Raw genomic sequence first — 24,958 nt, forward strand, 5'->3', positions numbered from 1 at the left:
GATGATGATGATGATGATGATGATATGCTTTTAGTTCATAGCCCCAAGCAGTGTAGTCTGTCTTGGTAACTGTTTGCTACTATTAGCGTTGTTACCACTTAGCCTCATGAGCCTGGTTTTTCTCATCATTAAAATTTAGCAGAGAGGTTGGGAAAAATCAAATTAGCTGTAGTTTATTAATTTATTTTCTAAAACTGTAGTGTATTATCCCTCATTAGTGTAAAAGCACAAGCAAGCAGTGATTAGTGAGAAAAGTCACAATATTTACCCCATGGGATTATCCTAAGAGTCACACGAATGTGGGTGCAAAAACTTTCATCTGCTGCAAAGTTTGATTGAAATATTAGCATGTAGTAGCATCAAATGTTGATGGTATTGGAAATATCAGTATTTATTGAGCAGCAAGTAAATCCCAGTTGCTGTCCATTTCACTGGGTCTTCATGACACTTGGTGAGTTGTCCTCACTTTACAGACAGGGAGATGAGTGATATGGGGTGAAACACCTCAACCCAGTTACTCATTTGGCCATAGGCAGCAGGAATAAAATTCTATCCCGGGTCTGTTTGGCACTAAAGCTCTTCATTCTCTTTGAGTTGTGATTCATGAGTATTAAAGTTGGTTTGCATCATTTGAATGCATGCTGGCCAGGAAGCAGAGAAATATCTAGCTTTAGATATGGGGGGCAGTGGAGCAGAAAGATATCCTAGGGTCTTGCTCAGAACTGTGGGACATTTCCAAAACAGAGAGTTTATATCTAGGTGATTGAGAAACATTTTGCCAGCATTCCTTAGGTCCCACGGGAAGATTCTGATAGCTGCCATCACAGGGTTACAGCCCAGGGAGCTCTAGATTTCTAGGTCTTAGTACTATTACAGAAAGGGCGTGAACCTCCCTGGTCCTCCCTCTGAATATGAAAGTATTCCCTCATACATAATCTCTGTTGCATGCTTTGACCAACACAGGTTTTGTTTTTCCTTTTCCTTGGACTCATTTTTTTTTTCCTAAGGGAGTGGAGTGTGTATGTGTGTATCGTAGCATCACTTTGTATTGACACAGGAAGGAAATGGTTAGATCAGTCCATTAAAATATTAACCTTTATATCCTCAGAAAGGGTGAGAAGGCCAAAGACCAGAAGCTTAAATAACCCCCTACTCTCCTAGGGTTTATCTCTTGGAATGTAAAAGGTCATTTTGACCTGCCACTCTGTCCCTCAGCAACTCCCATGATTCAGTTGCCAATTAACCCATCCACAAATCCAAAGCGAAAAGATTCTCTCCTTTTTTCTCATTTCATGTTCAACGCCATAGTGCACAATAGCAGATACAGCAGGGAACGGAATTGATAAGTAGAGGTTTTTACTAGCCATTGTCTTCATGATTGCATATTTTAAATTTGGTACTTACCATTATTTTTCAGAGCCACACAAATAAATATGTGCTTGACATCTGTTTTGTCTGTTTTGAGAGAGGTTGATGAGACACAATAGGGTATTAAGTTAGGAGGGGAGATTAAGGAGACTTCTGGAGGAATTCATACTTAAAGAGAGTTCTGTATTAATTATGCCAAGGGATTTAGGTTAGACTCATGCGAAGTCTGGAGAATGTGGTTGATCGGATTCTGCAAGAAATCCAGAGTTGTGAGGTGCTAAGAGCTAGGAGAGTGGCATCTGAGGTGGCTGGAGAAGCAAGCTGGGGCCTGGCCACAAGGCTCTGCTGCCTTCCTGTCCAGGATTTGTGTTCCCTCCTGAGCAAGGCTGACACTGAGTTAGACTGCTAGGGCATAGGTTGAATAAGTAAGCTGATAGTTTAAATATCATTGAAGCATAAGAATAGGAGTGCTCTTGCAGTTCCTTGAAGCAAGAAATGGGCGGAAGATGCTTTTGTTTTGTGTTGAAAGCCTAAATGAGTCTGACTCGTAGAAGGACAGCCATACCTATGCATGGAGTTGAGCTGTAGGGCCAAAGGCACATGGCATCAAGCCTGTTGGGTGGATTAGCTCAGTAAAGATGATAAATGCTGTAAGTTTAAGATATCATGGACATTCTTTTAGAGAATGAATGGATATAATTTGTTTTAGAATCAATTGGACAAGCTAGGGTTGAGAAGAGTAAACTAGGTTAGATGGAATGTGCCATTGACAGATTGGAAGTAGGGAGGCAACATGATTTTTTTTTTCAGCATTATTCATTTATTTTTTTTTCAGTGTAGAGCTCAGAACCAACAATATTTCTTTCAAATGTGAAAACATGATTTTTTTAAAGATTTATTTATTTATTAATTGTGCATACAGTGTTCTGTCTGCATGTGTGCCTGCACACCAGAAGAGGGCACCAGATCTCATTCCAGATGGTTGTGAGCCACCATGTGGTTGCTGGGAATTGAACTCAGGACCTCAGGAAGGGCAGCCAATGCTCTTAACCTCTGAGCCATCTCCCTGGCCCTGTAACATGGGTTTTTGTTTGTTTAATGAAGGGGCCAACAAGGTAATGGAAAGCTAGTAAGGGAACAAGAAGAGATATGAAAAGACTAGCTCAGAGGCCACTGCAGTCACCCTGGCAGCAGCTAACAGAGGTAAGATTGCTATGGAGAAGAGATGGCATATTGCCCCTGTATGCCCCTGCTCCCATCCTCAGCAGCAGGTGAATTCTTTGGCTCCCAATGGAGAATGAACATGGGGACACAGGGAGAATAAGTTAGTAGTCAAGTCTTAATTCAGCCCTTAAGAAAACAAGATTGGAGTACTTCCTCCAGAGTGGAGGCTCCCAATCTCCGCAGCGGCCTCAAAGGGCTAGTCTCCTACCAGGCAGAGGCCTTTTCAGACTCTGTCCTCTCCCCAGTTCTGATAGGTAGATGTAGTGGATGTTAGAATATGTTTAAAGATGTAACTACTCAAAGTTGGGAAGTTTACAAGGGAAAAGGACAGCAGTGCCTTGCAAATGTTCCTCGGGGGTTCTTTCAGAGGGGCTGGGGGTGGTGTGGGGGGCTGCTGAGGCAGTGCTTCTCGGGGTTTTTTTCCGGGGGGCGGGCTACTGATGCCACCTTTGTTGTTTTCCCTACCATGCCTATACTTCCTCTGATCGGGTCAGCTTGGATATCTCATACTTCTTGGCAAGCCCTCTTATTTATTCAGTGATTTAACCCTATCATTGCTTTTCATTGGATTGGAACCAAGACAGTGATGTTGGAGTGAGCTAGACAACACTGAGAAACATTAAGAGGAACGATGAAAAGTTGGTAATGCTTTGGATATGTAAGCGAGGTAGAAAGGAAGGGAGATGCTCATGGTTTTGTTAGAGTTGTCACATACACATGCTACCGCCACTGCCACCACCATTGCCACCACCACCTGCACAGTTTTGTTTTGTTTTAAAGATGAGAGGAAGTTATTTCATAGGTACCAGAAGCTTTCAGTGGGATATTTTTATTTTTACATTTTTTTATTCACACTACAACAGTGGTAGTTACATTAGAACTGTGTTTTTCTATCTGGACCACCAGTCTCCACCTTTTAGGCAGAAAAGGGATTGATTGTACCTTACCTGGTGTTGTTCTTATTGTCCTACTGTAGTACAACATTTCTGATTCACCTGCCTCCCCCTCCTGGAGTTTGTATTGGTGCAGCAACCCGAAGCCGCACCACTGTCAATCCCCTCCCAGGTTTGCCCTGAGATGCACCAAGCTCACTGAACATGTGCCTGCCTGTCCTGTTTGCACATATTCTCACAGTGCTTCTACAAAGTGGAGTTGTCAGACCCTGGCCCTTTCCTTTCTCAAAAAAGGAGAGACCAGAGCATGGCTTTAACAGTTGTGATGAAAGTTAGAATTGTGGCACCTTTCTGACTTGGGAAGTCAGACTGTGTCTTCTGTGTGCACTCTGCCAACATCAATTATACCACATCGGTGTTGGCTGCTGATGTAAACCTGAACCCAGGGAACTTGAGGTTAAGGGAGGATGAGAAGCCAAGTTTTAACTTCATCCCAGGATGCTGAGTCTGGGAGCTACAGATCCTACACCAACTCATTGCTAGTCAAATTAACGGAATGATGCAAACCTAGTAGATATTTAATGAGAGATTATTTCTGGAGATTATAAGGATACAGAAATTGCAAATAAATCCCTGACCTTTTCTGAGCCTTGGCTCAGTGAATGGGCTGAATCACCTGCTTGAGGGGATTAAGGACAGCCGCTTCCATCTGGCGGGCTACTTTCTCAGTCATTGGCAAACTCTGCTCCATGGTGATAGTGTTTCAGACCTTTTAGTGGGAATTCACTTTGCAGACTAGATCTCGATTGCTTAATTAGGAACCCAGTGGGCAAAAGTAAGAACTAATATTCTGCTTATGTATACAGTGGGGTCCCTGCCACATTAGTGATACCTAGTCCAAAGTTAAATAATATGTAGTTATTAATTATTAATAACACCGTCATGATGTCAGCAGGAACCTCAAGTTGATGAGAATAGATATCAAACTCTGTGTGTGTGTCCGTCCCTGCACGTGTGTTAAGGAAAGAGAGAGGACCAAGAGAAGATGGAAAAATGCAGCAAAGTGGTGATGCAGAAACTTGTATCTCTTCTAGTTTAGAGAGTTAGAACAATGGTTGCTGAAGTGTATTTACTGAATTCTTGGGAGTCTTGTTTACAAAACTAGGTCGGTAAGACAGTAAGCAACTGTAATAAACTAGGCTTAGCAGAGTTAACCCGAGCTCCCATTTGGCTCTGCAGCTTGGAAATGCTATGTACATTTGACAACTAAGCTATACTGATTAAATACAGCGTTACCTGTAAGGTAACTGTAAGACATTTTTCTTTAACATCAGTATAACGAGGTTTTACTTGCTTTTAACAAATGAGGGAAATTGCGCCAGCATAGGGAAAGCTAATCTGAACATTGAGTTTGTGTGTGTGGGGGGGAGGTCTTTGACATTTTCAAAAACATTATGGTTAATGTAAGTTGGTAGAATTTAATTTTTTCTGGATATATCTGGAAAGTTCCATTGTATTTTCTTTCTTCCATGTGCCACTTGCCTAGAGATGACTTTCACTTCCTACTTGACCTGATAGGGTATCTAAGCACTGGGGCCTTCTCAGTTGCCAAGTTCTTTCCAATTTTCCAAAACGTTTTTTGTTTTTGAGGTAAGGAAGTAGTTTTTGTCCAAGATGAAGTTCTCCTATGTTAAAAAGAAAATTGTGTTCACAAGCCTGTCCTTAAAACATCCACGTTCAGACCCTGTCTCCACAGCTCTCAGCAGTCAGTGCACAATGGCAGTTCTTTCCCCAGACTTCTAACTCCTTATCTTTGGAAAGATACTTTGAAGCGCTTCCCCCAAAACAAAGTAAAGGCTTCCAGTGACTACAGAATAACAGTTCCAAATACTTTGGAAAATTCCTTAAGCAGAGAAAGATAATTCCCTGCCTGACACTACATTCCCAGTGGCTGTGTTCTGAGTACTTCATGTAAGAATGAGGATTGTCCCTTGCACAGGAAAAGATGCCTAGTGTCCTTAGTCACCCGATGCAGAACAAAACCACAGCAAGGAAACTCTGATACCACTGGGATGGCTATGATGAAAAGAACAATAGTGAATGCCAACAGGGATGTCCAAGGAGATCAAAATGATTCATTCATACAAGCTATGCGCACTGTATGGCTGATCACTAAAGCTTGGGTTGAGGTTCTGTGGATGGCTGGGCTCTTTATTGTTACAGTTTCCCCAGGGGAACATTGTTCCTGTGGGTTGTTTCATTTTCTGAGTGGCGCTGGTAGGTGTTGGAAGAGATGGAGGACCCTTTGCCCCTGCTGTTGGGCTATGAAGAGGGGCTCTACTGTTTCTGGGGCTCAGGTAGCGTCTTCGTCCTCAGCCCTTTCAATGTTCATCTGGGTTATCTTTCTTTCCTTCATTTGCCCCTTGATTTCCCACATTTTCTAGTCACCAGAACACAATTATACTTTAATCCGAAGTCATATTTAAAGCAGTTTGCTGATCTGGCCCCCGGAGCAAGTCTCCACACGTTAACTTGGCAACTTGAGTCATATTTCACTTTTCCAAACCTCAGTTTTTTTTCATCTGTAACACAGAGCTAATAATACTATCATTCCAGGTGATTTGCTGGAGTTACAAAACATAGTCTAGGTAAAGCACTTAACTGGTTTGTTTAAAGCATTTCATGTTTGCTTTGTGGAGCAGACTGCAAGCAGTTTTTCCTGTGGCTCCAACTGGAGGTGTCCGCCACCTTGTGCTGCCATTTCTTGTTAGACACTGAGACTAGTGCCAAAGTTACTGTGAGAACTAAGACAATACACGCGGAACACTAGCATGTTATGTGGCATGTGGTAGGTCCTCTATCAGTACCACCCGATTTTAAACTGTTATTCTACTTTTACTTATTTGTCCTCACATAGGGAAGGGGAGAGAGCCTGTGGCCGCACCATGTGGGTGGCTTCCAGTGTGTAAACCTTGCAGTGAGTTGGTTTGCACAAGCAAGGCCTGACTGCACTTCTCTTGTTCTTTCAGCCGCACAGTTGGACAGCATCGGCTTCAGCATAATAAGGAAATGCATCCATGCGGTTGAAACCAGAGGTAAAGTAGTCTAACAGACGGCGTTGTTCTCATGAAAGGGGGGCAGCAGACATGCTACCTGCTGCTTCTCATTTTAAGGAACTCGTTAACCCTCCTGGTGCCACTGTGGCTGTTTCTACAGGTCACATTGGTCTGAAGCAGGGGTTGTCCACCCATTTCACGTCATCTTTGTCTCTGGTTGATCATGAAAATGTCTTACATGTATCCAAATAGAATTCTTAGGCATATGGAAAACCGTTCTAAAACTCAGTTATTATTAAAATAATTGAAAATATAGCTACAACCAACTGGTAGAGATGCTTCTGCATTAACAAGTTATTTAGTAACTTATAGTGGTGGGTATCATAACTGGCATAATCTGGAAGTTGCAATATTGTAAGCCTTCTTGACCATTGTAAGAAGTGAGGAAAATATCTGTGATTATGTGCTGTGTTGCGGGTACTGTGAATACCACTGTGATTTGTTGTCTCCATTCATAAGGGAAGGAAGTGTGCAAAGTCAGCGATAGTGAAAATAAAGGCTGCTTTCCCATCCAGTTCATAGATCCCTGGACTCTCCAGGGATTTGCTTAGCATCTGTGGACCCCAAGTGAAGGATCTTGGTCTGCAGACCTTGACCGGAGAACCATCGAGGACAGAGAAGGAAGGGATAGCTTCCTACTCCTCATTGACATTTCCCAGGCCTATTGGAACAGGGAGGCCATTGAGATGGGGAGGCTGGTTCGCTGCAGTCTCTTACAAGCCAGGGCATTGTAGAGTTTTAAGTGCCCTGGTCCTTTGTAGTTCTGAGGAAAGCTGTTAGCCTTCTCTCCACTGACACTAATCAGAGCCATTGTCAGAGATTGAGTCTCTTTATTCTTCAGGCTTCTACCTGCTTGCTCTTTTTATTGGTTTGAAAGAAATTCTGTCTTTTAAAGCAGAATTGTAACCTTACTAGTAGGGAAATAGAAAGGGAGAGTGATACACACACACACACACACACACACACACACACACACACACACACACACACACACGGGTAGGGCTGGGAGTAACAAAACTTCTTGAGTTCTTGTGCTTATGTGTCCTATAGGTTTCTCTTTCCAAAGAAGTTACGTTAGCATATAGAATCAGGGTTTTGTTTTTGTTTTTAATGTTTGATTATTTCTGCTTGATCCCCTTCAGCAAAATACTAAGACAGGTTGGTAATAGTACACAAGATATACTAGAAGATGTCAAGTAGACATAATTGGAAATTAAACTTGGAAAATAAGGATGTTGGCCATGTTGAACCAAAAGAATGTTTATACAGTAATGCGGTTAAAATACAAAACCAGAAACCAATCAAATGCCTCAAAATTTGGTTAAATCAAGGGTGGTTCACTTGTGCAGTAAAATATTGTGAGTGACTAAAAATAGAAATATGCTTTTTAGGGGTGAGGAGTGGATATGGAGGGACTGGTAGGTGAGCAGGGTTAGGGGCATGATGTGAAATTCCTAAAGACTCAATAAAGAATTATGTTTGAAACAAAAAAGAAATAGGTTTTATAATAACCCATATTTAGTGCATTAAATGGAAAATATAATTTACAAACAAGCTGGCCTGCTTGAGCCCGTCCTGTGGTGCCCACAGAGAGGGCATCCTCTGCACAGGTCTCAATGTGACGCTGGTGGCTCTCTGCTTTCTTTTACTTTCTTCTTTTGATTTTCTATTTGCCTTAGCTATAATCTATACGTTTCTAATGAGCTTATAAGTCTAAGGTAATTTTAAAGAGTTTATGTTTGCTTTTCATTTTAAAGGAGAAAGATGTAACCTGTGTGTTAGTCTGTAATCCTACTGCCTGTTCAGAGGGCTGAGAAATTAGAGAGTTGGGAGTTACAGACCAGCCTGGGTTATAGAGTGAGACACTAACTCAGAAAAGACATAAATAAGGAAAGGAGAGACGAACAGGAGAACAGTTGTGATTAATAAAGGCAGAATCATACATATAAGCAAGTGTACTTGCTTAAGGCGGGCTGTGTGCTCATCCATTTTTAGCCCCCAAGCCAAGAAGGAAGCCTAGTCACTTAAAATTCTTGTCACAGTCTGGTATCCCTGTAACCCAGCAGCTTGAAAGCCTCGTATGCACCATAAGAAGTTAAGAATATGCCAGGTGGTGGTGGTGCATGCCTTTAATCCCATCTCTTGGGAGGCAGAGGCAGGTGGATTTTGAGTTTGAGGCCAGCCTGGTGTACAAGAACTATTTCCAGAACAGGCTCCAAAGTTACAGAGAAACCCTATCTCAAAAAACAAACAAACAAACAAACAAACAAAGAAGTTAGGATTATGATATATACTTAAGAATCCATGGAAGATACTAAGAGAAGTGACATGAACTAACTTTCACATTAACAAGTTCGCAAGGGAACTGGAGAGGAATGCCCTAGTTTCTGAACAGTTCTAGATATGATGGGCCAGGGACAGCAAGAGAAAAGCCATTCTTAATCACTTGGTCTAAATGATCTGTTGGAGCTGAGAAGACAGAGTATCAGTAAAGCATGAAGTCTTAAGTTTGATCCCCAGCCCTCTCTCCTTTCCACAGAAGATCCCTGGGGCTCACTGGCCATCCAGTGAACCTGAGTTGATGAGTTCTAGGTCAGTGAGAGACCCTGTTTCGAAGGAGGCGGATGACATTCCCGAGGATGAAATCCGAGGTTGTCCTCTGGCTGCCGTATGCATGTGCATGCATGTAGACCCACACACATGACCAGGCACAGACATTCGTATACATTCACACATGCATACAAATTGCCTTCTTTTCTAAGTGCCACAGTGGTACAGCCCATGCATTTTAGTGAACAGAAGTTCTGTAGTTTGAAATTCTGTCTTTGTTTAAGTATTTCAAAATAAACACCTTTGCTTTGTGATGAATTTTCTGATTGCTCAGTCTGAACTAGTATTCCCTAAGATGGAAAATGTCTCCACGCTTCAGTATTTTTATGTTGTGTATAAAAATAGAAAGTCATTTATCTTCTGTGAGTGATTTTTTAACGTTGTGTCATTTTGAATTTTTAAATGTAAGAATTGGTTAACTATGATGCTTTATAATAATGTATTTTGCACCTTGAAGAGTCTTTATCTACTGCCTTTGGCAAGGGAGGGGGAAGTATCTTTCCTGCTGATGACCAAGCTAAGGTGAGGCCTGGAGTGTGCAGCACATCCGTGAACCCTAGACAGCTGCGCCAAATCCCACTCCTTTGCTAAGAGCTGAGCTGAGTGACAGGGAACTTTAATTACAGCAGCTTTTAGAAGGACAGAGAAAATGAAGAAAAAGCAGAAGAGCATTTGGCCTTGTTGGCCTGACTCGTGTTCCAGTGTTCATCTAATTAAATCATCATCTTTTCTCCTCTCAGGGATCAACGAGCAAGGACTCTACCGAATCGTGGGGGTCAACTCCAGGGTGCAGAAGTTGCTGAGTGTCTTGATGGGTGAGTACAGCAGGGACTTTGCCAGGCAGGTTTTTTGGGCAGCCTACTCCAAGATTTTCAGCTTCCTAGGTAGCCTCTGGGGTAGGAATCAGGATACGCTGATGCCCAGAAATTTGTCTTGCTTGCTAGTGGTCGCTGTGGGCATTAGCAGAAGAGGTTCAGAGTGGGCCTTTGCAAGGTTAAAATGAAATGGCAGAACTGAACACCACACCCAGTCTTCAGACTCAGCACTCCAGTCCAAGTGCTGCTTGGTCATTCATGTGACTGCCACACCCTACACTGTCTTTAATAGCTCATGACTCCTTCTGCCCTCTTTTGAGGCAGGTATTCAATAGGACACACCCAATGCCCAAGAAAGGACATCTTTCAAGCCTGGATGATCTCGGGGCCTCATGTGCCTCAGACTGAGGGTGTCTTGTAACTCTCAGATAAAATGTTTGTGTATGCAGATAAAACTCATGATTCCCTTTGCTTCTAGACTTCAAGCCGTCACTTGAAGCAGTAGAGGCTCCTCTGTCCCTGGCTGATGTATAAATAGAAAGCCACCACCTCCAAATGTGCAGTGTTTGAATCAAAATCCATGAGCCAAAGTTGCCTAGGCTGCAGATATCCTGTATTTTTAGCTATGCAGCCAGCTTCAGTGAGTCACATGGATCTAAATGGCAAACAGATCAAATTTCATAGATCCGTGGCTGTTGTCCATGTCCACAAAAACCTGAGCCTGGTACTTGTGAAGATTAACTCTCATTCAGGCCTCTAACTTGGTGTTAGAGGCACAGGCCTTTCTTTTGTGTTTGTCCCTTCTTTTGTCATTCCAGCGTCTGAAAATAGCCTTTATATGTGCAAAAGTCTATTCCTTTATATGGGCCAGAGGGAGCCACTCACTGCTGTGCTTAAAAACTTCACAGTGTTATGACTTACACCGAGACCTGCTGTTTGAAACCATGATATCAGGGAGGCAAATCTACACTTAGTTTTCACTTTTCAGTTCAGATTTGGGATACAGTTAGTTCATTATTATTACTATTATTATATAATTGCAAGATACACATGTACAAAAACAACAGTAATGGATCTTTTGTATCCTTTCCCCAATTCTCTCCAATGATAGCATCATACCAGGCTGCATTTCAGTACCATAACCAAGATACTGGCATTTCTATAGTCAAAATGCAGATCACTTCCACCCCTCCCCCCATAATGGCCTTATGATACCCCTTTATATCTACTCTTTGCCTCACCTCCTCACACAGTCCCTAACCATGGTGACCAGAAGTCTATTCTTTTTTTCCTTTTAATTTGTGGCCTTGAAATTACTTGTTATATAAATAGATTAATGAAATACTTAAGTTTTTATGATTGAGTCTCTTTTTTTTGTGAGCCTAATTATTTCCAGATTTGCCCAGCTTATCTGTATCATTACGTGTTCATTTCTTTTAACTACTGAGTCATATTCCCTTTTATGGGCATACCATGGTTTAGACCTCCATTGGCTACAGGTCTTCTGGGCAGTTTCCACTTTTGGCTCTAATGAGTAAAGCTGCTATAGATATTTTAATAGAGGATTTTTGTGAAAGTGTATGCTTGTTCTCAGAGGATAAGTGCCCAAGAGTGATCTTGTTGGGCCAAATGTTGATATGGTTTAATTTTGAGAAATGCCAATATAAGGAAGAATTAAGAGTTTAATAGATGTAAACACCTAGTTGTGTATTATGTAGCAACTACTGTGACCTGGATCTGGAGGTGGAATAGAGAAGGAAAAAGAAGAAGAATTTGGACTGAGCAAATATGAACTATAGCATGCCAGAGCCTGTTGATGTTGTGCGATTATTCTTTAATATCTGAGAGAGCTACTTGAGGCTGAAAGAGGCAGTTAGCGCCGAACAGCTAAGGAGGTCTTTTCTAAGTCCTATGCTGAGGAGTTGAGGAACTTTTCTTTTTAATTTCTCAAATGAAGTAATGTTCTATTAAAAGTTCTAAGTGGTATATGCATCATGGCAAGAGTTAAGAATGATTCAGAATAGTTCATAGATAAAAGGGATTTTCTTAGGTAGCGAGACCAACTTTGGTGCCATCCTCATTCTGAGCCCCTTCCCTTCTTTCTTCTGGTTTCTCATTATCTGTGTCCTCTGTTGGCCTCGGCTTTGGCTTTGCTCTCTCTGGGAGTGTCCTCCATAGACTCAGGCATTGCAGTCCTTGGAGCTTGCATCATTCAGAAGAGTGTCTTTCGGGTGACAATTTTGGCAGAAGGCCACAGAGAGGACTTTGATTGGCTAATGTGGGCCATTCACATGATAAACTTTTCATTTTGGAGCCAATCCCATTATCCTCAACAGATGGACATAAATGAGCTTATGCCTGTGTCTGGGCTTGCGGGTAGAGATGATGTTAGGTTCATGAACCTATGGACCGAGCAGTATCATTGGTGAGAAAACGGAGGGATGCTTTCCTGAAGTAATGATTGCTGCTGAATTAATGAAATGCTTCTGACACAACAGTAGCAAGATTAGATTCTTGCATTAGGTAAACGTGGCAGGATGTGGAGCATGTGTGTAATCACGGAAGAGCTCAGGAAGATGGCAATGGGTGAGGCAGAGAATATCATTTTGGTCTAGGGCTAGACCAAAGAGCTGGGGCTCAGCATCCAATACTGTAGACGGAGACCAACAAGACGAGGCTTCAAACAGACTTCAAAGATGATCATGTAAGGCGACACTATTGAAAAGAATCGCAGTGTTTTAGAAGATGCCAGTCTGAAGTGATCCTCGTTGGGCAGAAGAGATGCTCTAGAGGCAGTCATTCCCCACGGCTCTCAGCAGCCCCCTCACATGGTGCTGGTCTTGCTGTCTTTCTTAGCTGGCCTAGGTATAGAGGAAAGTAATCGTGACCATCTTAAGAATGTTGTGAAAGGTTAATAGTTAGTGACTGACAGTCACAAGGCCAGCTGCCCCTGCCAGGAAAACATTCCAGATAAACCGGAATCTAAACGATCCCTCCAGTGGTAAAGCTGACCAGATGTAACACGTAACCCAATGCCGAGAATGGGACCCGCGAGTCTCCATATCCGTCAGTGGAATCTTGTACTCTTGCGATCGTTGGGCCAGTGCACTGGGTCCAAGTCTGTCTCCCTTTTATATTCGGTTCTGGGTTCTGCTCCTGGTCTGGGCTAGCCAATGGTCTAGAATAAATCTGCTGGGAGCTGCAAACCTTTCAGGGCTCAGTGTGAACTATACGCACACTCTGCCCTGCTCTCGCCTACATGCAGATACAATATAGGATTGCTTCTGCTTGTCCCAAGGCTCTCCTAAGCGGACTTGTGTGTTTTCGTTACTACAAATATGGCTTAGGAGTAAAACCAGACACTGACGTTGATCACTAGTTCTTTTCCTGTATTCTTAATTTGTTGGAGGACTATAGGTGGGATGGGAAACGTAGGTGGTGAGAATCTCTTTGCTTTCCGATTAGGGCTCCTTAAGAGAGCTCATTAGTGTTCCTCACGGCCCCAGCAGTATCCAGTGCACTTTATGTTGGTGTCCTGCCAGGAGCCGCCCTGGTTACTTCCTCCTAGCCACAAAGGTCAGTAGTCTTAGGCAGTGAAAAAGACACAGGGAGACTCTCAGATTTCCTGAAACAGAATATACGTACTCTTCCCGCCCCCAAACTAAGAAGTGAGGATAAATGTTTACAAATTTTTTTACACATACACACATATGTGCACGCATACACCAGCTACATTCTTGCTCATTACTTTTCTGTCTGTTCTTTCCATTTCATATATTTTTTAAATTAAGCTAAATTGTGTGGGGGTGGGCAAGGGGAACTTGTGGGAGTCACTATGTCCCAGGTGGGAACTCAGGTTGCCAGACTTGGACACAAGTGCGGTACACTGAGCCATCATACTGACCACCCACCCTGCTCTGCATATTTTAAAGAATTCTTTTCTCTGGTTAAACATTATGAGTCACCATTGGCAATAATTCAGAGCAATACAAAAAGCATAGAGAAGAAAAAAAGGGCCTTCAGACCAGAGAGGGCCTTTATTGACTGTTTTATTGATGAGACCTTTCAATCATAGCTTCTTTTAGACCAGATACACTACTGTGTAGTGAGCGAGTGAGTATAGCATACTGTATTACTATGTTTCAGCACTGGGCACACAGCGCATGTTCTAGGGCAGTGCTTCTCAACCATCCTAATGCAGCAGCCCTTTAGTACAGTTCCTCATGTTGTGATCCCCATAAAATTATTTTCGTTGCTTCATAACTATAATTTCTGCCGCTGTTATGACGTATAATGTAAATATCTGTGTTCTCTGATGGTCTTAGGTGACCCTCGTGAAAGGGTGATTCCACACCCCCAACAACCAGGGCTTGTGACCCACAGGTTGAGAACCACCGTCCTGGGGTTTTAACAGACTGTATTCACACAGCACTCTAGTGTCTGTTCTCCAGGTTAAGTCCTCCTGTGGCATTGCTCCTGCAGGTGCACTGAGTTCCTTGTCATTCTAGGAAGACTCAGGGTGTCCTGTGAGGAGAGGTAGCCGAGGTGAAGAGCATGCGCTTTGGAAGCAGACAAGCTGTGTATCTTTTTCACTTCAGACAAATGATTTCCATGGCCCATTCTTCTGTCTCCTGCTCCACATGATAGCCTGGCCTACATACAAATAGAATAATGATCCGGAAAGGTGCAGGAGCATTGCTGATCGAGAGCCTGCACATGTTAAGAAATGCTCTCATGTCTTATTTCCTTACAGTTTACTCATCAATGTGGAGTTGCTGGGCCAAGCGGTATATATGGCTTCAGCTTCTTATCTGAGTTGGCAGGTCACTGTCAATCATGCCTAAGGAGAGGGACCTGTCTTCCACAACAACCATGCTCTATAGCACTTGTTTTTCATGTAAATAATGCATGTTAAAGCCTTATTTCCATCTTATTTAAGTTTGCATTCTTTAGTTGTGGATTAAGTTGGGCATTTTGAGCATGTTTATTGGTGCTGACAGAAGTCACTTACCTGCTTTAATTCTTAGCATTATTTTTCTAATTTGTGGTTTAACTTTTTAATGTAGATTTTAGATTTGGAAACTGTATTACTAGCATGTTTATCCTAATTTTCATGTCCTAAGTTTTTTTTTCCCTTTTTCATTTTGTCCTACATTTTACATTTTTGCTAACCCAGTATCTCATTCCTTATCTTTGATGAGAATTATACTTCAACAAACTCACCTATTTCTAGGATTATAAAAAAATTGTCTTTCTTAAAATTCATTCAGGAATACAGTTCAAAAAGTACTTCCTTTCAAGTCTGATGACCTGAGGCTAATCCCCAGAACATACATGATAGAGGGAATCAACTCCAACACGTTGTCTTCTAAACTCTATACATGTTCAAAAGCACTCATGCATGTCCGCATGTGCACACGCACACATACAAACACATCTTCCAAAAGAAATAAATGAATTAATGAATGGAAGTAAAGTTGTTTTAAATACATCTTGTTATACTCAAATAAAGTGCAAGCTCTCCTTTTCCTCAAATATGTGTACTCTTGTTGTTAACTACATAATGAGAACTCTTCCCCTCTCAACCGACTACTGTCATCATCACATGGGATCACCTCTAACACTTACTGGGTCCACAGGGAGCTTTTAGAGGTGATTTTCTAGAGAACAGATTGCTTTTCAGTTTGTTGCCCTGGAAACCTGAGTCTCAGGAATACGTGGTCTTGCAGGGTTCGCTGCTCACCTTATTCTTGGTGTTGTCAGGAAGTCTTCAGGCTTTCAGGCTTGCCCCTCAAACCCACGCCCCTCGTTTAATCTGCTGTGAATTGCTGTTGTGTTCTTGTCATTAGCAACATAATTTTGTTATTGAGTTTTCAGTGTCTTCACTGGCACACTTTGCTCTGTGGTTTGCTCCTTCAGTCGTCACCTGTACCATTTCGCTTTGGTGGCTCATTTTACGGTGTCCACTTTTTTATGAATTTCATTGACATGAAACAGTAGATGTTTCCCGATGCTTTGCTGTCTGTATTCTATACCACGTACATAGGCCTTTCCAGGTTTAAAGCTCTTTGCTGTTGACTTCACTCTGAACAGATTCTCCTCGGTCTGCAGTCACTTTCCTAAATCCTATTTCATCGCCACCCTCTTCTATGGCATTGAAAAGCTGTTGTACAAGGTACCAACCAATTCGCAGTCAGTCATAAATCTTCTGTTTTGAGTGACTCTATAGTCCTGGTCCCACTGTTTGCTTAAGATCTTGGAAGAACTGGCGTATGTATAACTGTTAACCCCAAGGCTATGGGTCTTCTCTTGTTCCCTTGCCTCATTTTTGTGTTTGTTTTTGTTTTATGATAGGGTTTCTAATGTAGCCAGGTGGATGTAGACTCACGACAAGCACACACATACACACTATGTATGAAGATGAGCTTGAAGGCCTGCTCCCTTGGCCTCCACCCCTGAGTTGCGATTCCACGTATCACCACCACATCCTACTGCTTTTCTCCTGAATCCATTCTCATGTTTTAAAGGTCTTCCTGTGGCATTGCTGCCCAGCCTTACTTCACTGCTTAGGTTCTGTTCTCAGGGCTGTTGTAGGCCTGCAGAAAGCAGCCTCCTCTCCAGATGTGTGGGAAAGGAGTGTGTCCTGACTTCCTCCCCCAGGATGACATGCTAGGCCATCACCTACAACGTGGTGTTCTCAAAGGTTTTCTTTGGGTCTTTACATGAGCCCTACCTCTGGCAACAGGAGATTGTTAACTAAAAGGTTGCTTTGCTGTACTACTCAGGCTTCAGGCCCCTTTAGCCTTTGTGTCTTTGTAATGTTTCATTATGATGGCAAAGAAATGCAAGTTCAGCATTGCTGTATTTCTCCTGCTATGTGGTAACTTCCCTCTGGGTTAGGATTTTACAGAGGGCACAGGGGAGGTATTAAACAGCGGGGCTTTAAGTCACCAGATTATAGGCAGTGTTCTTCCCTGCCCATCTCCAGCCTTGAACTTGCCTTCTCCATCCCTCTGGAACCTTGAAGGTCTGCATTCCTTTCTTCTGTGTCATTATCCCCCACACACACATTTTCACACACCGAGGAACTGCTTTCTGAAGAGTTTCCACAAGGACCAGGCAGTTCTTTCTTTACCATGACTTCTGAGACCTGAAGCTTACCTCATAATGAGTGGAAACATCTCAGACTGAAGACTGCATCCAAGAAAAGGTAGGGGAATAGAGAGAACTCAACCCCAGCCTCCCCCAGTGAAGGGAACAGACAGACGATGACAGGCTCCTTGGATAGGGGTGCTTCTGGGAGACAGACAAGAGGTCATGGGTCATGATCCTGAGTTCTCAGAGAGGAGATCGCCTGTCACCATCCTTGCCTGTTAGGATGCTACAAGCTCTAAGGCAGAGACCCCAGACGGTAAGTGCTTTGGGTCTCAAAACACAAGTGGTTGAAGGTGCTTTGGGTTCTTAGACATGACTTATAGGAAGTAACTAAGGATTTTAAGTTTTGTGACTTTTGTAATGAGAAAGCAGAATAACCAACTTTGCTTCTCAAATTACCAAATATTAAATCTAGCCACGGGGGAATGGCACGTGGGCTAAGTGAGGTCCGATCAATATACACAGGGGTAGAAGATGCGTTTCCCGCGGAGATGTGATAGAGAACATGAAAGGCCCATGAAGAGTTTAGTAAAAGACAGTTTATAGACAACAAAACACAACTTGCTTTTAGAGTAAGACTGGGTGGTGTTCTTAAAGATGTAGATCAGTGCAACAAGCACAAGAGCCCAGAATCAGGGCCAGCACATACTTGGATCCTGGATGAAGGTGTCGGGATAATTAACTGAGAAAGGAGACTTTAAAACAAGTACTGTAGTAAATCTGACACCCATATGAGGGAAGATGAAATGATATCCCATCTGATACCACACATGAAAAGTATCTTAAAATGCATCCTAAGAGTTGGCAATGTAAACCCAACAGAAAGCAGAGGGGGAAAAAAAGTGACTCCTTAACTAGAATACAGGAAAGAACCATTAAAGGAAAATATGTTACGTTGAACTGCATTTAAATACAAAGGTTTCCATCCAAAAGAGAAATTATTCATGGTGGACCTACTGGTGCACCCGATAACCTCAGCTGTTTGGGAGGCTGAGGCGGTAAGATGACATGTTCAAGGCCAGAATGGACTACAGAGTAAGTTCAAGGCTGGTTTGGGCAACTTAGTATGACCATGTTTCAAGATAAAAACAACTGCAAGAAAGACTGGAGATTTACTCAGTGGTATATTCTTGCCCAACATGCATGATGACTAAAATTTAGCCCATGGTTCTACAGAAAAATTTTTTGAAAAGAAAGTTGTAGATCAGAAGAAAGTATCTATTAAAATGTGTATATAGTCAGTGACTTGTATCTAGAATATATTTTCAAAGATCTTGGTTCTTAAAACAACCATCTAATTCTTAAAATAGACAAAAACATTGGAAAGAACAGTTGAGTAAGGAAAGTGCACAAAGAGCAAATGCCATATGTAAAGATGACCCACGCCATCATGTGCATGAAAAGACATCTGACATCATCAGTCAGTAGTGCTGCAACTTGAGAAGTGATATCCTGCTAGGATATCTACAGCTAAGGTGACGGACAGAGTCCTGATGAGAGGAGGTGAAGCAGCCAGAGCTGTCACAGTCTGAAAACGGCCCCCAACATTGGAAGACAATTTGACCATTTCATCTAAAGGAAAACATTCTTCATCATTTGTTCTGTTCTTGGAGATTTTAATATCGTCCTGCCTGATGACGCAGCATTTCCCTAAGAGATGAAAATGCACTCCACATAAAGCCTCTGCATAAATGTTTCTAGTAGCTTTATTCATAGCAGCCACACCTGGAACGCACCCAGATGTCCATCATCTAGGGAATGAATAAACAGATTATGGTGTACCCAGAGCACTGGATAGGACTTAGTAATAAAAGGATTAAACTACTGTACATGTAACAGCGTGGCTGGATTTCAGAAGCAGTATGCCATGTGAGGATATTGCCAGCGGGTGGAAGAGGAGTGAATATAATAGAGCATCAGGAGTTCTGGGCTGACGGAGTCCTGCGCTGCGGTGGTAGCTACTTAACTATCTGTGAATTTCAGCATGTGGAGCTGCGCGGTTATAGAGCAGTTAAGGAATCCCTCAATAACATCCACTTTAAACATGCACAGAAGAGTGTTCTGTATTTGTCCTTGTCTTTCTTGACAAAAATGCAAAATAAAACAATGAGATACAAAGACCTCAACATAAAACCAACCACATAGAAAAGAACCTCATAGAAAAGAAAGTGGGAAGTACACCTGAACGCATTGGCACAGGAGACCACTTCCTAAATATAACCCCAGTAGCACAGACACTGAGAGAAACAATAAATGGGACCTCCTGAAACTGAAAACCTTCTGTAAGTCAAAGGACACGGTCAACAAGACAAAACAACAGCCTCCAGAATGGGAAAAGATCTTCACTAACCCCACATCAGACAGAGGTCTCATCTCCAAAATATACAAAGAACTCAGGAAATTGGTCATCAAAAGAAGAAACAATCCAATAAAACTGGAGTACAGACCTAAACAGAGAACTCTCAACAGAGGAATCTAAAATGGCTGAAAGACACCTAAGGAAATACTCAACATCCTTACAATCGGGAATGTGAATCAAAACAACTCTGAGATTCTATCTTATACCCGTAAGAATGGCCGAGATCAAAAACACTGATGACAACTTATACTCGAGAGGATGTGGGGTAAAGGGAACACTCCTGCATTGCTTGTGGGAGTGCAAACTGGTACAACCCCTTTGGATATCAGTATGAGGATTTTTCAGAAACTTAGGAAACAACCTTCCTCAGGACCCAGCAATACTTCTTTTGAGTATATATCCAAAGGATGCCCAATCATACCACAAGGACATGTGTTCAACTATGTTCATAACAGCATTGTTTGTCATAGCCAGAACCTGGAAACAATGTAAATGCCCCTCGACCGAAGAATGGATGAGGAAAGTGTGTTACGTTTACACAATGGAGTATTAGACGACAGAAAAAAATAATGATATCCTGAAATTTGTGGGTAAATGGATGGATCTAGAAAACATCATATTGATTGAGGTAACCCAGACACAGAAAAACAAATATCATATGTACTCACTCTTAAGAGGCTTTTAGACATATAGCAGAGAAAACCAGCCTACAATTTACAATCCCAGAAAACCTAGACAACAAAAAGGACCCTAAGAGAGACATACATGGATCTAATCTACATGAGAAGTAGAAAAAGACAAGATCTCCTGAGTAAATTGTGAGCATGGGGACCATGGAAGAGGATAGAAGGGGAGGGGAGAGGAAGGGAGAGGAGCAGAGAAAAATGTATAGCTCAATGAAATCAATAAAAAATTTTAAAAAGAGAATGATATAACTTAAAATGAAAAGAAAAAAATGTCTCTGCTTGATGAAGACTGAAGCCCAACTCATGTTGTTATGAGGTATGAGAAGTAGTAACTCAAGCTAAAACCTCTGAAGATGGGGCTCGAGTGATGTGTTCAGACACTAAGACATGTATTTTTTGATCCAGAAAGTCCACTTTTAGGAATTGTTAGTTTATGTTTGTGTTCATCTTAGTGACAAGGGTACAACCACAACTTCCTTTAAAAGAGGGCTTTCAGTCCAGAGTGGTATATATGGAAAGTGAAGCGCTCAGAAGTTCGTGTATTCACGTGTGGATGTGGGATAGTTGTAGGAAATTGTCAAATGGAAGCCGCACTGCAAAAGTGACATGTGTCATGTGCTTCCATTTCTGTTTTGTGGAGCTGAGGATCAAACCCTGGGCCTTCCTTGTGTGAAAAGGATCATTTATTTTCTGAAAAGAAACATGTCCACATATTTATATATTTATATATGCATAGACTGGGAGAATTGATCCCGTACAAAAAGTGATATGATATGCCTGTACCATAGAAAAGATTTATTGTTTATGTTTCCAATTTTTTCTTTTGGTTGTTGTGGGTGTATATGTGTGCTTCATGTAAGTATCTGCATGTGCGTTTCAGTATATGCCCTTGCATGTGTGGACATAGGCGAGCAGTTCAAGTTGGGTTTCTTCATCTATCACTTTACATCTTATTTTTGAGACAGAGCCTCTCTTCTGAACCTGCGAGTCACTGATTCCACGGATTCCACTAGGCTGCCTGGTCCCCAGCACATTACAGCCTCATGCCTTCTTGCGTACATTTTTATATAGGTACTGGAGATATGAACTCAAGTTCCTATGCTTGTATATCAAGTACCTTAACCATTAATTCATCTCCCAAACCTTCATTGAGTTCCTTTCACTTTTAGTGTACCAAGTGGTTTTCAGAATCTGGTTCGGTGCGACCTAGGACAGCTTCCTGTTAGAAATGCTGCTTCCACTCTGTGTCCCCTGATTTTCTGAATTCATATGGTAGTGTGTGAAAGAGCAGACCTAGTCCCTGCTCATCAACCACGTGCCCCCTTCAACACTGTGCTGCTCTCTCAGTGTGTGCTTGTCTCCCTAAGCTCTGCTTGGGTTGAGGAGCAGTGTGGGGAGAAATGCTCAGAGTTCTGCAGACTTTGAAGGTGAATGCCACCAGGAAACGTCCATTAAGCAAAAAGAGCCTCAGGAAGGAGGTGTAGCATCAGGCCACTCTTTCTGAATATGGGGTAACTTGGGTGGTTGTATTCAATTTAGTTTGGATATTAAATGGATTAAAATGGACACATTCACGTTATGAACTTTGTCTCATCAGTGCTATAAAAAACTTTTCAGCCGGACTGTAATTTGACTCTCCTCCCTGTAACGTTATGCAATACTCCTATGGTTACAGAGCCCGGAAAAGTGGAAGCTAATGATTAGTTTGCTAAATGTGGTTCATGGAACAGTTCACGACTCTCAGACCTTCCAACTGCTGCTGCTGTCGTTTCGCGGTCCCTTTTCTGGGGTAGAAGTTGCATTGTTCCTCAGAAAAATGTACAGTAACATTTGTCTTGAACCCGAAAACCAAGAAGTGTCACAGTGCTAAGATGCTTTGGGCATAGAGGGGAGGAAGATCATGCTAAGCACAGTGCCTGGATGCATAGGCTTCTGCAGTCTGGTGTCTGTCTGTCTGCAGGAGGAAAACAGGAAGCTTCAGATGACAGAGAAGGAAAAGAATTGAAGTCTCAGAGATCAGGACATTTGCTATAGTAGAACTGTGTGGGATTTGTCAGTCTATGAAAATGGTCCTTCCTTGTTTCTGTCATGCTTAAAGAAAATCATATTGCCCATGGTCATGTGTGAACATCGCACAAGCATCTTGCCTTCAGGAGTGGCAAAGTTTGTAAGCTAATGTCCTTCTCTACTTTGTCTGTAAATCTATGTCAGAGGAACACCTGCGCGGTAGGGAACAGCTAGAGTTGTGCTCTCTCTTGGGAATTGCAGGTTAAATTCTTGAGCATTTTTGAGTATTTGACCTGATCCCACTAGAACCAACGTGGGCTCTTTCTCAGCAAACGGAAAAGTGTGTCTGGTGACTCATCTCCTTTCCCAGTGGACATGCACTTAGCCCCGTAGGCAGAAGCTCTTGTTTGGAGCTCAGTCTTGGGAACTATTGAGAAAGAGGTAGTCCACTTTCAGTCTCTGTTTACCTGGCATGCCATTTAAATATCAGACTGGAGAACCAGATATAAACCATGGTGTGACTTTTTATTACTCTTTCCAAAAGTGGGGCACATGAACTTGGGACAACCAACTAAAGGCACACTGCTTCTCTGGTGTCCTTGTGACTAGCTCAGGAATGGCCCAAGATACGAGCCCTTCCAGCCACTTTGAACTTAAGGACTTTTCCAAGAGATAAGGGGTAGAGTGTGCTGACTTGTTTAATTAAAAAGTTTTGCCTAGGTTCAAGTGCTGAACCTGTCTTCCACACTGCACAGTCTCTCTTTTGTGACTTGGTTTTGAGACCTTCTCTGAGGGACTACATGTTGGCACTTGGCAGTTAAATAACCTTTCACCAGCAAGCACATCAAACAGTAGCTTGTCTCCTAGAGAAGTCACTTTGTGGTGAGGAGAGTGGGGTGAGGCAGGTTCCACAACATCTCTGAATCTGTTTTCGATACTCTGGGTTGTACCTTTGAGCTGTCTGTCCAGTTTTCACTTCCCAACTCAAGAAGGAGTGATAAAAGATAAAGTCTCAGTGGAAACTGAGGCACTATGCATATGGGAATGAGGATGTGAGCTGGAATTGCGGAACATGTCTCGGTCTTGAGGAAGGACAGGCTTTGCCTCCACACTCCTAAAGGCCCTACTGCCTCTCTGGCCCGTTTGTATGTGTCCTGGCCCATCTTGCCCATGACAGTGGTACCGATGACCCATGAAGCTGTTCATCTCCCTGACTTCTCCCTCTTAGTCTCCCCTGTCTATGTACCATTCAGGATGGCTATATATGAACTGACATCAGCTGTCTCTAGCAATCTGCATGCTGAGTAATGCCTTCACCTCCGCCATATTCTTCTAATGATTAATATTTGGATTTTTAAACATTTCTCTGATGCAATCGACAAAATAAATGTCTCTTTAACTTTAATTTTCATATTTTGGTTGAGGGATTTCATGTTTCATGTATGAACATTTGCTGTTAATGTATTTTATGCTTTGTCTTGTTCATTGCCTTTTCTTCATTTTAGATCCCAAAGCAGCGTCTGAGACAGACACTGACATCTGTGCGGAGTGGGAGATAAAGACGGTCACTAGTGCTCTCAAGACCTACCTGAGGTGGGGACTTCTGCTCGTGAGCAGCAAGCCACTTAGCTAGCATGCTGTCAGGAAGAAAGCAGTTTTATTTGCAGCCTCCAGAGAGCTTCTGAGTGGGTGGCTAAGCTGTGGAAACAGCTTCTGTGTGGGAGCATTAAGTTCAGCCAGTCAGGCCAATCATAAATTGCCCAGAGTTGATGGGCTGTCACTGTGCAGCGGTGCCATGAGTGATTTAGAAAGCTCTTCTCTTAATGAGATGTGTTAAGATGATTAGCCTCAGACATGCCCTAAACTATGGCCTTCCCTGAATTACCACCAAGAAAGCAAAAACTCCTATGTCACTTCTTTAAACAGACTGGATCACATACCCAGCTTATTGCCACTGTTCTGTGTTTTACACAGAATATAGTTCTTATTTGGGTTCTTTAAAATGAGAAGGTAGATATGGGGAGAAAATTGCCATTTGGAGACTCCTGTTTGGTCTCTGCTGGTGTGGTTAACTGAATAAAAGGGGAGGGGAGGGAGAGAGAAAGAAAATATTACCTTGTACCGTTATATACTATTGTATACACTATCACTGCTCCCCTCTATCCCTCATTTGTACTATTGGCTCACTGCCTGCATCTCAGTCATTCTGTCTCTGTGTCTTTCTCCCCTCTTGCACATGTACACACGTATACACACACACACACACACACACACACACACACACATTCACACACCTGATACTTGCACTCAGTAGGAACACTGCTAATTCTGTAGTTACACAGGAAGATGGGTTGTAGTCTTAAACAGGAGAACTGAAATCATGGGTTGGGTAAGCCTCTATACTGACTCTATAAAGATATATGTGGTTCAGCAACAAAGGCGGCCACAGAAAAGGAGTTGGTAACTCAGGCTTTATTTGGGGGCACCAAGAGTAAGAGTCAGTGCAAGGGGTGACTAAGAGCTGAGCTTGGGAAGCTTGATGAATGAAGTTTGAGCCACAAATGATGAAGGGTGTTTGATTATTATTTGAGGTCTCATTACAGATGGTTGTGAGCCACCATGTGGTTGCTGGGAATTGAACACAGGACCTTTGGAAGAACAGGCAGTGCTCTTAACCACAGAGCCATCTCTTCTGCCCTGATTATTATTTGAATTATTATAAAAA

The 24,958-nt window shown here is 42.4% G+C and overlaps 1 protein-coding gene across 4 annotated transcripts in view; it reads left to right on the forward strand.

Annotated features, from left to right (window-relative positions):
• Positions 1-24,958, forward strand: part of Arhgap26 (Rho GTPase activating protein 26) — a 397,026-nt gene that overhangs the window by 227,982 nt on the left and 144,086 nt on the right. For all 4 annotated transcript variants that reach the window (XM_026783646.1, XM_005356026.3, XM_026783647.1 and 1 more), the window contains exons 13-15: positions 6,515-6,580; positions 9,952-10,026; positions 23,739-23,826. In XM_026783646.1, the coding sequence (XP_026639447.1) occupies positions 6,515-6,580; positions 9,952-10,026; positions 23,739-23,826 (229 nt within the window). The remainder of the gene's footprint in view (positions 1-6,514; positions 6,581-9,951; positions 10,027-23,738; positions 23,827-24,958) is intronic.

The sequence above is a fragment of the Microtus ochrogaster genome, chromosome 18 (genome assembly GCF_000317375.1).
Source record: "Microtus ochrogaster isolate Prairie Vole_2 chromosome 18, MicOch1.0, whole genome shotgun sequence".
In the NCBI taxonomy this organism is placed as follows: Eukaryota; Metazoa; Chordata; class Mammalia; order Rodentia; family Cricetidae; genus Microtus; species Microtus ochrogaster.